General features: G+C 35.1%; 1 protein-coding gene across 1 annotated transcript in view; it reads left to right on the top strand.

Annotated features, from left to right (window-relative positions):
- CEP290 (centrosomal protein 290kDa) overlaps positions 1 to 15,932 on the top strand; it is a 170,968-nt gene that overhangs the window by 37,989 nt on the left and 117,047 nt on the right. The window contains exons 17-22 of the mRNA XM_006889524.1: positions 2,662 to 2,771; positions 4,331 to 4,415; positions 4,962 to 5,104; positions 10,163 to 10,327; positions 11,578 to 11,727; positions 15,320 to 15,435. Of these exons, the coding sequence (XP_006889586.1) occupies positions 2,662 to 2,771; positions 4,331 to 4,415; positions 4,962 to 5,104; positions 10,163 to 10,327; positions 11,578 to 11,727; positions 15,320 to 15,435 (769 nt within the window). The remainder of the gene's footprint in view (positions 1 to 2,661; positions 2,772 to 4,330; positions 4,416 to 4,961; positions 5,105 to 10,162; positions 10,328 to 11,577; positions 11,728 to 15,319; positions 15,436 to 15,932) is intronic.

The following is a 15,932-nucleotide window of genomic DNA, read 5'->3' as shown; positions in this document are numbered from 1 at the left end:
TGGAGAAGAGTGTTGAATGTACCATGGACTGCCAAGAAAACAAACAGATTCATCCCAGAGAGGGTTAAACCAGTCTTTTCCTTGGAATCAAGGATTCTGGGGCTTCGTCTAAGATACTTTGGACATGTTGTCAGGAGAGACAGGTCCTTGGAGAGGGACATATTCTTGGTAGGATGGAGGGACAGCACAGGAGGGGAAGACCCTCTATGAGGTGGATTGATACAGTGATGGGAAATCAGGATGGGTGTGTCAGAGGCAGTGCGATTGTCACAGGATAGAGCAGAGTTTAAGGCTGTTGTACATAATGTCGCTATGAGTCGCAAATGACTCGACGGCACATAACAACAACAACAACAACAACAGACATGTCATTGCAAAGTATTTTTTTTCTAGTCTATGGCTTCCCTTTCTACCCTGTTGGAGAAGTTTTTAGATGTGCGAAGGGATTTTATTCTTAGAAGGTGCCATTCATCTATTTTATCCTCTCCTGGTTGTAGGTTTTTCAGGATACTTGGAAGCCTGTTTATGTTGTAGATTAGGGCTTCTAGAAGTCTTCCAAGCTTTTCTGTAATGACATTTATAATCCTTGGTTTTAGTCTTAGGTTCTTGATCCACTTGGAGTTGGTTTTTGTGTATGGAGTGAGATGTGGATAGAGCTATGCTTCTAATCTGATGTCATGTAGTTCAAATCCACCAGCTATTTGGTGGAAGAAAGATGGACAGTCTCCTTCTACATGATTTACTGTCTCTGAAATCCTGCTATAGAATCAACTATTGAGTTGGTTCCACGCAGCAGTACTTAACAGCTACAACTATGAAGAGTATGTGTGTAAATGTTACTGACTTCAATCCTGAATTCAAAACAGTGAAAGAACAAAATAAAAGATGTATCTTACAATTTTAGGTTTTTGGAAAGTTTATTATAATCTCCATAAATTTCTAGGCATCCCTGAAAAATATGTTATGAGTAATAATGATAAAAGTTTAGTAATAATCTTTACATGAACATAAATATAGTTGTTGTTGTTGTTGTTATATGCCACTGAGTCAAAACTAACTCATAACTGACCTTTTGCAGCTTGTCAGAGGCTTGTATGATTTCAGTTGCATGTCTGAGTTGCCATCAAAACTCCCTGCTACCTTCCACTAGAGCTCCTATTACATATATACAGAGAAAGAGGAGTTACTTAATTTTTCATATTTTCCATTTTCTAAGGGATATCTATTGAAATTTTTTTTGGAAAATTGCCCTTTACTAAGTGACAGTGTTTCACTGTATAAAAAAATAGATGTATCTTTTTTTCCAGTTTATCTTACTTGTATAAGAATAAAAACTGGTTAAATTTTATAGTTTCCATTTTGAAATGGTGCTTTTTGTTAAAAAGTAAAGAAAGCAAAGGAAATGCTTCTTTTGATGTGTGATGGACTATTTTGTATTCAGGAAATGAAGGAAGGAATGCTTTTAAACTTAGTCTAAGTCCATCAACAGTGTTTTGTTGTGCCATTGTTGAAGTTATGTGCTGTCAAATAGAATGTAATTCTTTGTATGTTTAACAGCTCAAAACCTAGCGCAGTCCTGTACCATCCTTATAATCTGAGCTATGTGTAGCATTCTGAATGCCGTCTATCCTTAGGGCTTAATCTGCTACCACTGCATCAGACAGTAGTATTTTTGGGGATCTGTTCTTTCAGAGGTGAATGACCATCTGTGCCTTCTATCTTGCCTTAGTCTGGAAGCTCTACTGAAACCTGTCAGTGAAATCTTTGTAGAGCTAATCTTCGTAATTGATTAGTACATTAATAAGCTTTGTCTACCTTTTCTGTGTTTGTCCTTTTGACAGATTTATTGTTGAGTTGGGTGCCATCGAATTGGTTCCAACTAAAAGCAATGTGATATATAACAAAATAAAACTGTGCCTGATCATGTACCATTCTTGTCATTTCTACTGTGACTAAGCACATTGTTGTAGTCACTGTCTCAGCCTGTATCATTGAGGGTCTTCTTTTCACTGACTATCCACTCTTCTAAGCTATGTCCCCAGTGACTGGGTCCTCCTGATAATATACCCAAAGTACGTGAGACAAAGTCTCACCATTTTTGCTTTTATGGGGCATTTCTGGTTTGTTACCTGACATTCTGCTAAAGGTCAGTGTTTGAGTCTACCAAATTCTTCATGGGAGAGGATGGTCATTCTTACCTTTAAAGATTTACAGCCTCAGAAATTCCATGGAAAGCATTATGACTCTGAATTTACTTAATAGCATTGAGAAGAGGCACTGCAGTCCTAAAGGAATGTAGTTCAAATCCACTAGCGGCTCCATGGGAGAAGGATGGGCAGTCTCCTTCTGTGCAATGCATTGCCTCTGAAAACCTACTGGAGGGTCAGTTATGAGTCAGTTCTCACTCAGTGAAACACAAAAACACAATATTCTTAATCTAGAATGGGCAAACAGTGATGGAAAAATGATATTTCAATATTAATAAAACTGATAAAGATGAGAAGATTCTAATAATAGGCTATTATGTGGTTCAGGGTCTTTGAAACAAATTTTACTTTTGTTTGTGCTATAACCTAACTCAAGTTTTTAAGAATTAAAGTGCTCGTACAATGGAAGATTCTGTTTTTACAGTTTTCAATTTGTTGTTTCTTTTATCTGCAGGATTAACAGTGGAGGCCCTGAATCAAACGGAAAATTTTTATCAAGAGAACGTGGAAGAAAGAAAATTGGATTTTATGAGCCTCAAAAATATCAGTGAAACTCAATCTAAGGTAAGTAGTAAAGTATTGCTCTTGTGAGGATGATAAAGTGTTACTAGTGCTTTCCTTTTCCCCTTCATTGCCTCATTTTGAACATCTAGGGTATTGGGGTTTTTTTTTGTTTGTTTATTTTAAATAGTTGTTATGTAAATGGTAAAAAAAATGCTATTTTCAATAGCCTAAGGATTAATGAGACATTATTTATTCTAAATAGAGATTAGAAGTTCAGATTATAAAAAACCTGCTACATGAAAGGTCACCATTCAATATTCCATATGCAGATCAGAAGGAGATCGAAGAGAACATGGTCATAGGATCGTTATCCAGAATTTTACCTGAAATTCATCATAGTGTAGAAAGTGGAGTGGATGGTTTTGCATCTTTAAGTAGACAGTCCTCTTCCATGCAAGTAAAAGATGCTAATAATTCAACTTCAGAAATTATTACAGTAATGGAGATCTTAAAATCAGTATGTCTGTAATCTTTAAGCGATTTAGAATCACCAGTCAGTAACCTTAGTAAAAAGGTTATATAGTTATATGAAGAGATGAATGACTTTTTGTGCTCATTTTCTGATGATGGTCTGAAAAATGTGTCCAGAGGTCAGCAGGCACTAGAGAGGACTAATCATACAAAACAGAGATTTTGTTCAAGCTTTAACTCAAGCTTCGGACTTGATGCAGAGGTTATCACTTAAGCAAAAATCTGCAGTCTTTTGTCAACAAATTCACGATATTAGCCCTGACACTGGTAAATCATAGGTGGCAGCATCAGAAGATGATGAGCAGATTCACACCCAAATAGAAGATGCAGATAACAGTTTGAAAGAAGATGTAAGGAAAAAACAAACATACACACAAAGAGTTTAAAAAGTAACCCAGAATTAATCTCCCAGACCCTGTGACTGCTCCTGCACAATCAGAACTCTCTCAGATAGATCCCCTTGACAACCTTATAGAACGGCTGAAGAGGGAACTAGTGTGTCTTAGGTTTCAGGTGAGCTTTCCTCCACCTTACATTCCTCTTGTTGCTTTTTATAAGATCTCTAGCAATGTTCTTTAACAATTATAGTAAGAAATTTTTGTATATTAGCACTAATTTCTATATAGACATTCTATTTCTATAAATCTATAAATTTAACACATTTGATATAAAGTTATTAACTTGACAAATTTTGTTAAATATTTTTTTAGAATGAAATCATAGCACAAGATTTATTGATCAAAGAAGCACAGAATAGAAGTGCAGAAATAGAAATTGAACGACATAGCAGCCAGGCAGAACAGGTAGTATAAAGCTAGACAATTGAAAGATTTTTGTAGTATAAAACACCTAACAAAACAAACAAGGCTTCATTATATTTGTTTGCCTTTTGCCAGGGGTGGGAAGATAGTGAGAAGAAGAGCACCGTCAATTTTGTTCTTAACTTTTATTTTACTTTTTTTACTGCTACCATTTCTCTATCCTTTCCTTTTGTTTTGCCTCAATTGATCTTTTCTTAACTTGAAATTCATACACTGTTGCACTATTTTGGAGAAAGACGATCAATTTGTGTTTTGTTTTTTGTTCAGAATGAAATTCTTTCAAGAGAACTAATTGAAAAGGAAAGAGATTTGGAAAAAAGTAAAACTGTTATCACCAAATTTCAGAATAAAAGTGAGTTGCTATTTTTATTATTTCTTTGTACAGTGAAGAAAATATTCTCATTTGCTTGAAATTATAGTTCTGAAAAGACTTGCATTCACTATTCTGTTTCATACTTTTTTACCATCATCAGATATAATATTAATTTTCTTTTGTTGATTTGTTTACCTGACAGTTTTCATTGTCATGCAATTTTTGAAACTAAATTTTTATACAGAATGTATAAGACAATTACTTAATGAAATAAAGTTAGAAAACAGAATTCAAAATGTTTTTCCATAATGTCTACTTTAAGGTAAAGCAAAAGTATGGTTATGATTTTTTTTCCTCAGGTATAAAATAGTATGTTACTTAATAGCATGTAAATTAACTAACTGTATCACTTAATTTGACACTGAACAAAATATATTTACATTTTAATTTTTAAAACTTTAAAAAATATTTAGAATTTCCAAATGGCTATTTAGCAACCTCCATATTTGAAATATTCTTTATATAGAGTAGTGTAAATTAATAAAAGTTCTGTTCCATAAATGATAAATAAATATGTGATTACAGTAAGAGAATTAGCTGAAGAAAACAAACAACTTGAAGAAGGTATGAAAGAAATTTTACAGGCTATCAAAGAAATGCAGAAAGATCTTGATGTTAAAGGAGGAGAAACATCTTTAATTATCCCTAGTCTTGAACGGCTGGTTAATGTAAGTATTGTTTGTTTTTAATGAGTATTTTTATTTTTTAAGCACTTTAAAAATATTCTTATGTTTTTAGGCATTGGAGTTTTAAAAAGTTATTATGATTAGATAATTTATAGTTAAGTATTTCTTTAATGATATCATAATTATTTAGCCCAGGAAAGTGATACTAGTATGTTTAAAACATCACAATGCAAAAGAAATCTGTCAAAATATATCAAATGTTCGATGGCCCTTTATATCTCTTCTTTTGACTTTCTTCTCCTCTGGTTAGTTATTCATTTTAGTCTTTATTTGGAATACCAAAAAGTATGTCATGCCTTTCTGTGTGAATATCTTTAGCTGAGATGCTACCTGCTACTGATACTGTGTTCCTCAAGTGACCTAATAAAAACAAAATAATGAGCCCCAGAAACATAAGCTTCTGTTTCTCTTAGCAGCCTCTGACCTTGCCTGGAACCTGCTTCTTTTGAGTTTCATCTGCTTTTACCCTGAGTTTTCATTCTTATTCCATTGTTATCTGTGGAAACTAATGAATGACACAGCAGTACCTCCTTTAATAAATCTTTAAAATTCATTGCACTTTAAATAATTCTGAATTATGCACCTACACTTACTATTTAATGCTGTGACATTTCCTCATGCCTTCAGTCACCACCTAATTGAATTGCTAGCTTTCATATTATCAAGAGATACTATAAGCAATATAGTTCTATTTCTTAGCAAGACAATCAACTAGACTACCATATTCATTATATATTTCCCATTTTTTTACCTTCCTTCCTGATACCTGCTTTGAATTAAAATATTATTTCTCAGGGTTTACATTAATCTTCTGAGGGTAAAGGCTTATTTTTTTTATAAAACCATGACTGAGTGAAAGATTATAATTAATTATCACATTTTATCTTCTTTGTCTAGTTTTACATTTCTGAAATTTACTTTGCATTTAACAGATTTGTTCCATAATTTTTCTGAAGTCTAATTACTCCTATTTATATGTATTTTGTAAAAGTATACATGAGAATATGTGTACTATGTATAACATTGCTGGACAGTATTTTAGTATTTGACTTAAAATATTTTCTTATTTAGACTTGGAAAAACAATATATTTTACCTTTGTTATTAGATATTAACAAGCTGTGTAAGAGAAGAGGCACTGAAAAATTCACTTAATTAAGTGTAGTAACATCTATTTCTTTATTTTACATTAATGCTTCATGGTTTCAGTTGATTTATATATAAACTTTTTCATTTGGACTTTAGAACAACACTATGAAATGAACAGTTAAAATTTGCCCCCTGTCCCCCCCTTATAGTGTTTAGTAAATTAACAGGATAAAATTTCAGTTGGCAATAAGATATAATTTCTCAGGACAGTTTATAAAGTGTGCTCACATGCCCTTCAGCCTCATGGCTTTGGGCCAGTGTCACAGAGTTCTTAGTACTGCCGATTCTGACATCTTCTCTCAGCCTAACCCTATTCCTTCAGCAAACTTGGGTGAAGGCCTCTAGCTTTGATTCTTTTGTATAGCAGTCCCAAGATCAGCTCCCGTCCACTTCAGATCTCTGGTTCTCTGCAGTGGCTGCTGCTGCTCTCCTGTAGGTCTGATTGGCATAAGAATCTCAGCCACCAAAAGGATGCACCTTTAGTGCATTCTCTGCTGGCATTCAGATTCTAAAAATCTGCAGCTGAATTGGCTCAATTTAATGGCAAGAATAACACACCCTATTCATATATTCCCGCCCATCTACTGGCAAAGTCAAAGCCATTGGCTAGGAAAAAAACATTTTGAACAATAAAACTTTGACACCACAAACTACCTCCTGGCCTTTCTAGTCATTAACCTTCAAATTTTTACTAATATCTGTATTTATGAAAGTATATAATCTAGTCACTTCATGTTTTAATCTCCATTTTAGATAGCTAGTTTCTGATTTGTCCATCAGCCAGAGTACTCCTTGGAGGCAAGAGTAGCAAAGCTTCATCTAACATACTTTGGGCATGTTGTCAGGAGCCGCTTTTCTTTAAAAGGAACATCTTGCTTGGAAAGGTGGAGGAATGATGGAGAAGAAAACCCTTAACCAGATAGATTGACACAGTGACTTCAGCAATGGGCTTGAGGGTGTCAAAGATTATAAAGATAATACAAGATAAGATAGGCTTCAGATCTGTTATTCTCTTTGAGCCTTATTTGACTGACAGCATGGAAAAACACCACCACATCAAACCATTATATTTACTATAAAAACAAGCATGCTCCTTTCTTTGAAGAATTTTTTGTTCCAATTAGAACTTACAGCATGTGCATCCATAATTAAAGTCTAGTCAAGAGCAAGCCATAAGGTTGCAAAAGTAAACACTAGCTCACAGCATGGAACTTCTCTTCATCTCTTTGGGTTTAGTCAGCTAACTTATCCCCTGCCACTCATGGCTAGGTTCAAATGATTATCATCCTCAAACTCAGGGTCTGCCCTTCATCCTGTGTTCCAGATAGCCTTGTCCTTTCACTCAGCCTTAGCCCCCATATGGGGCCAGGTAAACAATTCAGGGGTGCTCTTGACTCCTCAGGCCAGCGACCCTTCTTTGTTTATCCATATATCTGTGTTTGCTAGGTAGATAGTGATGATGGAACACACCCAAACTTGGCCTGTCTCTTCATTGCTGCATGTCTGCCACTCTGTTGGATTCAGGTCACCATCATAAGAGAGCATACTTGCCAACTCCCTTTTAATTCAAGTCCAAGAAAAACACTGATGAGCACCAGCTTTTCATTCTTTCAGTTCATTGGAAGTCAAAAGACTGTTTTCCGTTTTTAAAAGTCTTTGTTTTTCTTTTATCCTGCTTATCTTTCTTTCAAATGTAAATCCCGAAGTGAGTCAAGAGTCCAAAGTGAGTGTACAAATCCATTCAAAAGCAAATCTCCATGAGAGTATTGGGTGGAACTTAATATTTCCTCTAAACTAAGCCTCACACACTCTACCAAATTCTACTATTTTAAGCAAGCATTTTTCAGGGCAGATTTTCCCTTTTAGCATATCCAGTTGAATAACTGGCCAAAGATGGCTTATAGGCTTTCTATAATCTTTAGTATATCCTAATATAATGTCCAGAATTCACTTTTGCAACATATATTAACATTATTACATAGAAGAAGCATAAGAGGCAGCAATATTTCTTAAGTTAAATCAACAAAAACCTTAATTTCTGTAGTATAACTTAACTGCTACTGTATGGGAGAAGTAGAAACAATATTCATAAAGTTAAACCAGTAAAAACCTTAACACACAAACCTTTAAATAATCTTCTACATTCAACTTCATTTTCCACCCTTTACTGACCTTATTCTTATGTCAGTTAGCCCTTCTTTAAAGATAAGGAAACTAAGAGATGATGAACATAAGCTAATTGCTTAGCTAGTATTTAGATTTAAACTTAGTTATCTTATTTCTATGTAGTTGTTTTTATAATTTACCAGTCTTCTAGTGGTCTAAAGGTAAGAAGCTGCACTGCAATCCCAAAGACACACAATCTGTTGCAAACCACAACCCTTTACACAATGCCTGGAAGAAATGAACATAAAAAGACAAACACACACAGAAGACAAAACAGGACTGCAGCAAAAAAGACACAACACACAGATGAGACAAAAAACTGAAGCCCCATGGGTCTGTATTGCTTTAATTTTATAGGGGTCTAAACAGTGATCTCATTTCTCATAGAATCATAAAAGGTGGGTACAGAAACAATTGAGTATGGGAGAGTGCACACACTGTTCCTTATGATAGATGTGGCTTTTCACATCAAAGGAGTTAGGGGACCGAGATGACTAAGATGTATTCATTACAGGAAGAGAGACCTCCAAGTTTCCAGCCCGCATTTGGGACAAAGGACAAAAGTTTCGCTTTCATTATTAAACTAGAAAGTTACCTGTTTGCAGGCTGAACTTTCAATAACCCCAAAACCCACCTGCGTGTAGGCTGGACTTCCAATAATGGTGTCTGGTCCTCCTCACAGTCTGATCCAAATCCACCTGCTGCTCTGTGGGAGAGGGATGGTCAGCCTCTTCTCTTGTACTTTATTGCCTCTGATAACCTGCTAGAGAATCAATAATGGGTTCTTTCCTACTCAAAGCAGACAATAACAACAGAGATTGTTTAATGTTTAATAGTTAATAATGAAATTGTTATGGTCTTGTAAATTGCCACCCTTAACTGTGATTCATGGCAACCTTTTGAATAACAAAACAAAAACCAATAATGTTCGTCTTTCTGATTTTTGGTATGTTTTTATTGCCCCACTATTTTGCCAAACATGATGTTCTTTTCTAGCAATGTACCTTTTCAGATGAGATTTTTAAGTAGGTGAGTCTTTACTTTGAAGCAACACTTAGATTGTATTTATTCTGATACTAATTTGCAGGTTGACACTTTGTATTCTTCACCAGTAACACAATTTTAATGCATCAGTTCTTTTCTTTGTTTGCACTGTACAACTTTGTATTCATGTGACTTAATTAGAATAACCATTCTAGCTTGGCCCATACACCTTAGACTCAAAATGACATTTGCATTTATACAATTTTGACAATTCTTTTAAAATAGATTTTCCTGTTGCAGAGCATCACTTGATTGTTCTTTTGGTTGTTTTTTAAAAAGATTCAGTCATAGACCTTGATTATTGATCTGTGTAGCTCGCTGTTGTATACTGTCAAGTTGGATCTGACCCTTAGCTGACCTGGCAAGTTTTCAGAAGCAGTTAATTGCACAGGAGGAGATTGCCCATCCTTCTCCAGTTGAGCAGACAGTGCATTTGAACTACACGCCTTCAGGATTACAGCGTAGCTTCTTGCCAGTAGGCCACCAGAACTCCCTATACATGAATGGATGGCATTTTATAAAGGAAATTAATTTTTAGAAGTTTAATTTAATAAGAAATTAAATTAGTTTATTTTGTTATTATATATAGCACTTAGAGTAATAAATGCTTAAATGTTGGTTTTATTTAAAGGTCGATCTTATTTTCCTCTCATGTCTCTTTCCTATAATCTGAATGCATTAGGCTATAGAATCAAAGAATACAGAAGGAATCTTTGATGCAAATCTTCATTTGAAAGCCCAAGTTGATCAACTTACTGGAAGAAATGAAGAATTAAGACAAGAACTCAGGGAAGCAAGGAAGGAGGCTATAAACTATTCACAGCAGCTGGCTAAAGCAAATTTAAAGGTGAAAATTTTAGTCATCAATTTCCAACTTTCAAGAAAACACTGTACTGCCTTCCATAGTGGTTGCACCATTTTACACACTCACCAACTGTGAATAAGGGTTCTACTCTCACCACAGCCTTGTCAGCATTTTTGTTTGCTCCTCTGAAACATAAGGAACTCATAGAATATACACAATATGGGTGACCCTGGAGGACATTATGGGAAATGAAATATCTCAGTCACAAAAGTACAAATACTATATAACACCACTGTTATAAAACTGGACTGACGTGGGGGTGGGGGAAAAGTAATAAAAGAGGGGATAAATAAGGAATACTGCATTGGAATAGATGGAGGAATGGACTATTTAAAAGGAATATATGATTAGGCATTATTTGTATGACAACAATCCAGATTAAGAGGGGCATAGCAAAGTAGACTGGGGGAGTGAAGAAGGGAGGAAATTATGCAATAATAAGTGATTTTTTTTTTAAATGAAGTAGGGTGGATAGGGAGGAAAATGTGCAATAATGAATGAATGAAAATCCAACTTTTCTGTAAACTTTAATTAATATAAAAATCATAGGGTTACACAATTTGATGAGTAGAGGGCTGTGTGGGTAAAGGAAATAGGAAAGACCAGTGTGAAAAACAATGTTTACAAATTTTGTGAGTAAACCTGAATAAAATAAAATTAAAAAATCACAAAAGAAAAAGAGGAAGAAATGGAAAATTTTACTACTAAAAAGGAAATATTACACGTAAGAATTTAAGTTCAGTATCAAACTTAAAAACTGGTAAATTTATGAGAAAATGTTCATTGGACTAATTCTTTTAGCTTTACGAAAATACCTATATATTGTTAATGCAGTTAAACAGGAAAAAAACCCTAATTCCTTACTAAAAAAGAATACAGAAATTTTAGATCTTTAGATATTATTTCTTAGAAATTCAAATATTGTTTAGTGAATTCTTTGCAGGGCATTCAGTACATACCTATGTACTGATAGTAAACACTCTATTGGATTTTCAGAGGCTGTGAATTACATGTGAGATTGCTCATCTTTGTCCCGTGGAGCAGCTGGTGGACTTGAACTCTGTTTGGGTTGGCAGCGCAACTTCTTATTATTCAGCCATTAGAGCCATCTTCTTTTAAAAATAGTCAGTAGAGAGGAGAGAAAAAAAATCAAGACATGAAACAAATGTACTGCTTTTAAATTTGTCTCTGGTTGCAAAAATGTGATAATTGTCTTCCCTGTATTGTTACAGATAGATCATCTTGATAAAGAGACTAATCTTTTACGACAGTCAGAAGGATCAAATGTTGTTTTCAAAGGGATGGACTTACCTGAAGGGATAGCACCATCTAGTGCGAATATCATTAATTCTCAGAATGAATATTTAATACATCTCTTACAGGTACTCTAAATTTAAATAGAAAAGACCCACTGATATGTTTCAGAATTTAGTTTTTATTTGCGCTTGCACAATAGTAAGAGATATTTCTACTGAATTTTGAAGTTAGAAGGAACCCTACAAATAAATCCATGTATTCCACTTGATTGCATGAGAGGCATGCTCACACACATTTGTTAATGGTATTTGACAGTCATGTGAAATATATAATTGATGATTTCTCATAGCTGACCTTTGAGTGGATTTCAGTGTCTGTAAATCACATAGGAAGAGACTGCCCAACTTTCCCCCTTGAAGAGCAGCTGGTGGATTTGAACCACTTGCCTTTGGGTTGACAGCACAGCTTCTTCCACTTGGCCATTGTGTTGTGTTGTTACTTGTCATACAGCCAAGTATGATTCACAGCAACTCTATGCATAACAGACCTGAAATTTGACCAATCTTGTGCCATCCTTATCTTCTGTAACATACGTGAACCAATTGCCACAATCACTGTGTCAATCCATCTTACTGATGGTCTTCCCTTGTAACATGCCCAAAGTATGTGAGATGGATCTTTGCCATCCTTGTCTCTAAGGATCACACTTACTAAACTTTCTCCAAGACATAAATGTTTGGGGTTTTTGTCAGTCTGTGATACAGACCGTGGTCTTTGTAATCACTTGTTGTACATCAGAGAGCTGCACAATGACTAGGTAAGGATGATTGTTATTGTTTTTGTTAAGTTCTGTCGAGTTGCAGGTGACTCATAGTGACCCTGTGAAGGAGAGTCCTCAACAGTTATGTGTCTTTCATCCTCTCTCCAGGTTCATAGGGTTTCTGGAGGCAAGCTATTACGGAAGTGGATGCCACTCCTGCTTCCAAGCTTGTTTTAATAAGGAAGCTCCACCCCACACTGTCTGCATTGGGTAACCAACCATTATCGCATTTGACACATCAGTGTCACAGTGTTCAGCTTCACAGCAACTACAAGTTACTGCTGTAGCTGTACGGCAAGTGGACACACCAGGGCTATACTACCTAGAGGAATGTTTGAACAAAAACAATGAAGGACAGGCCCAAGGGCCACGGATTAAAAGTCACCTACCTTTGGCTTGGTAGCATTGCTTTCTGTCTACTGGGCCAACTGATCTCTCTCTATGTTTATGTTATTAAGTGCCATTGCAGGTGACTCGATGGCCCATAATGACAATAATAAAATGGCATAGTCACTTATCTAATTTAGCACCATAACTGAAAAGCATTGATTCTCCTTTTGTGATCCTTATTATAGTCCAGCTCTCAGATGCATAGCAAGTGCTTGAAAAGATTATGGCCTGATTCAGACACACCTTACTCTTTCTATTGATATTATTGCTCCTTAGTACTTTGAAGAGGTCCTTGAGAGCAGACTTTCCCACACTGCATTTTTTGTTTCTTGATTGCTACTACCAAAATTTTTTTGTGGATTAAGTAAAATGAAATTATTGATAATTTCAATCTTTTTTCTATCTAGCAAGATAAAGTTGTATCATCAGTATAACTCAGATTGTTGATGAGTCTTCCTCTGATCTTGATACCACATTATTCCTTATGAAGTCAAGCTTCTCATTATTTGCCCAACATACAGATTGAATAGATATATGAAGAAAGAGTACTGCCCTCACACACTTTTTGATTTTAAACCATATAGTGTTCTCTTGCTCTGTTCAGACTACATCTTCTTGGTGTGGGTATAGGTTTCATGGCAGCATAATTAATCTGAGATTCCCAGTTTTCTCATTGTTTATTGTAATAAACACAGTTAAATACCTTTGCACAGTCAATAAAACACAAAAGCATAAATAGATGTTCTGGTATTCTCAGCTTTCCCCCAAGTCCATCTGACATCAGCAATGATATGTCTGGGGCCATCGCCTCTTTTATACCCAGCTTGAACTTCTAACAGTTCTTTATTAATGTACTTTTCTGTCTTTTTTTGGATGATATTGAGCAGTATTTTGATTACATGGTACATTTTTCAATAATAATCCATATTCTGTTGGTTCACATTTCTCGTCATCGGGAACAAATACGCATCTCTTCCTGTCAGTTGGCCAGGTAACTATCCTCCACATTTTCTCACACTCTAGACTGGTGAGCACATCCAAGGCTGCATTTGTTAGTTGAAACTGTCAACTAATGTTTCTAGGGCCTGATTTTTTTGCCAGTGCCTTCAGTTCAGCTTGAACTTCCTTTGTCTCTATTAGCCTTTTATCATATGCTGCTTCCTGAAAGATTTCATTGTAAGCAAATACTTTTTGGGACAGTGACTCTGCAGTATAGTGTATTACTGTCAAGTTGTTGCTTTTGTGTGCTGTGTAAGTTCTAATTCAAAGTGACCTGTGAGGCAATAGAACTCCCCTATAAATTTCTACACCAGAAACTCTGCAGAAGCTGATGACCAGATCTCTTTTTCTGTTATGCAGGTTATAATTTGAACTGTCACTTTTTAATTAGTAGTCAGCCAGCATTTAGTCAGTGTACCACCAGAGCTCCTATGCTATAAATGGTGAGTGGCTTGTAAATAAAGTAATCATTTTTATTTATTGTCGACTACAGGAAAGCAATTCAAAAGTATGAAGTGTGGCAGATCTTTTTAGAGTCATAAATAGATTTAATCTTTTCTGTTTGTTAATCACAAGAAAAGCAGCAGCCTGGTGGCCAGCATGAGCAGAACAAGGGAATATGACGTGGTTTAAAAGGAAGACTCTGTCAGAATTGTATCATCCTACCAAACCTATTTAATCCGTATGCTGAGCAAATCATTTGAGAAGCTGAATTCTATGAAGAAGAATGTGGCAACAAGATCAGGGGAAGACTCATCAGTAACCTGCTATAAACAAGCTTGCTTGCTGAACCGGAAGAGGACTTGAAGCACTGTTACAGAAGATCGAAGTATGCAGCCTTCAATATGGATTGCATCTCAATGTCAAGAAAACAAAGATTTTTACCCTTGGATTCATAGGTGACATCATGATAGATGGAGAAAATATTGAAGTTGTCAACAATTTCATGTTACTTCGATCCACAGTCAACATTCTTGCTACCAGCAATAAATTAGGAGACTTACTGCACTGGGAAAGTCTGCTGTCAGTGATTTCTCCAAATTATTGGAGAGCAATTATGTCAGTTTGACATTGCTGGGATAGGCTCTAATGTGTTATAAAGTGTGAGGATGGCACAGTATAGGAAAGGGTTCAGATCTGTTGTTCATAAGGTCGCTATTTGTCGTCCTCATCCTGATGTCAACTACCAACAACAGTGGCCAGTACTGGAGAACTTGAGTGCTAACAAAAGGTCAGGTGCTCCTTCTTGATAGATGATAGAATAGGATGAAACTGTCACCTATGAGTTGGTTCCTGCATAACAACAATGAGTAAGGGATTGTGTAGTTCTTCTCTTTTATGTGTATTACTTAATTCTGTATGTCTTAATCTACATTTTAAAAAATACAGTTATTTAACAGTTTAGTGAATTTTTAGAAAAAGTTTAAACCTATCATAGTAAAAATACTTATCTTTGAATTTAAAATGTATGTTGGTAACTTTTCATTTTTATTTACTTCAATTTTTAGGAAATAGAAAATAAAGAAAAGAAGTTAAAGAATTTAGAAGATGTTCTTGAAGAGTATAACAGAAAATTTGCAGTAATTCGTCACCAGCAAAGCATATTATATAAAGAATATTTAAGGTATAGATATTGACCAAACTTTATGGTTGTGGTTGGTCTGATGGTAGTGGGTTATGAGAAATTATTAACATTAGTGCAACTAAAGTTGGTATACAACCCCCACTGCTGAATTTGACTGGCTTAAATTAAATAAAAACAACAACAAAACCAAAAAGCACGAACAAAACACAACTAAAAACTTTTAGGATTATAATTATAAATATTTATATTCATGATTAAATGTTGCAAAGTTGTAGGTATTTTTACTTTTTCCATTGTATCTCAGCCCTCTATGTTTTTTTAAAAAAATTGTCTAATATATTTAGGAAGAACTTACCAGTTTTCTGTAATTGTTCTGGGTGGTGTGAATTCACCCATTGTCACTGGATAGCCATGAGACTTTAGGAAGTAATTTTTTTTTATTCATTTTAATGAAAGTTTACAGAGACTTAGGGTTTCAGTCATTCATTGTTATACTTTTCTCCCTGCCCACCCCCTCCCCTGGAAACTCATTTTTT

This window comes from Elephantulus edwardii, unplaced genomic scaffold (genome assembly GCF_000299155.1).
Source record: "Elephantulus edwardii isolate Elephantulus edwardi_28Jun2011 unplaced genomic scaffold, EleEdw1.0 scaffold00078, whole genome shotgun sequence".
NCBI lineage: Eukaryota > Metazoa > Chordata > Mammalia > Macroscelidea > Macroscelididae > Elephantulus > Elephantulus edwardii.
Note: the sequence above shows the minus strand (reverse complement) of the source record. Positions and strands in the feature narration are given on the sequence as shown.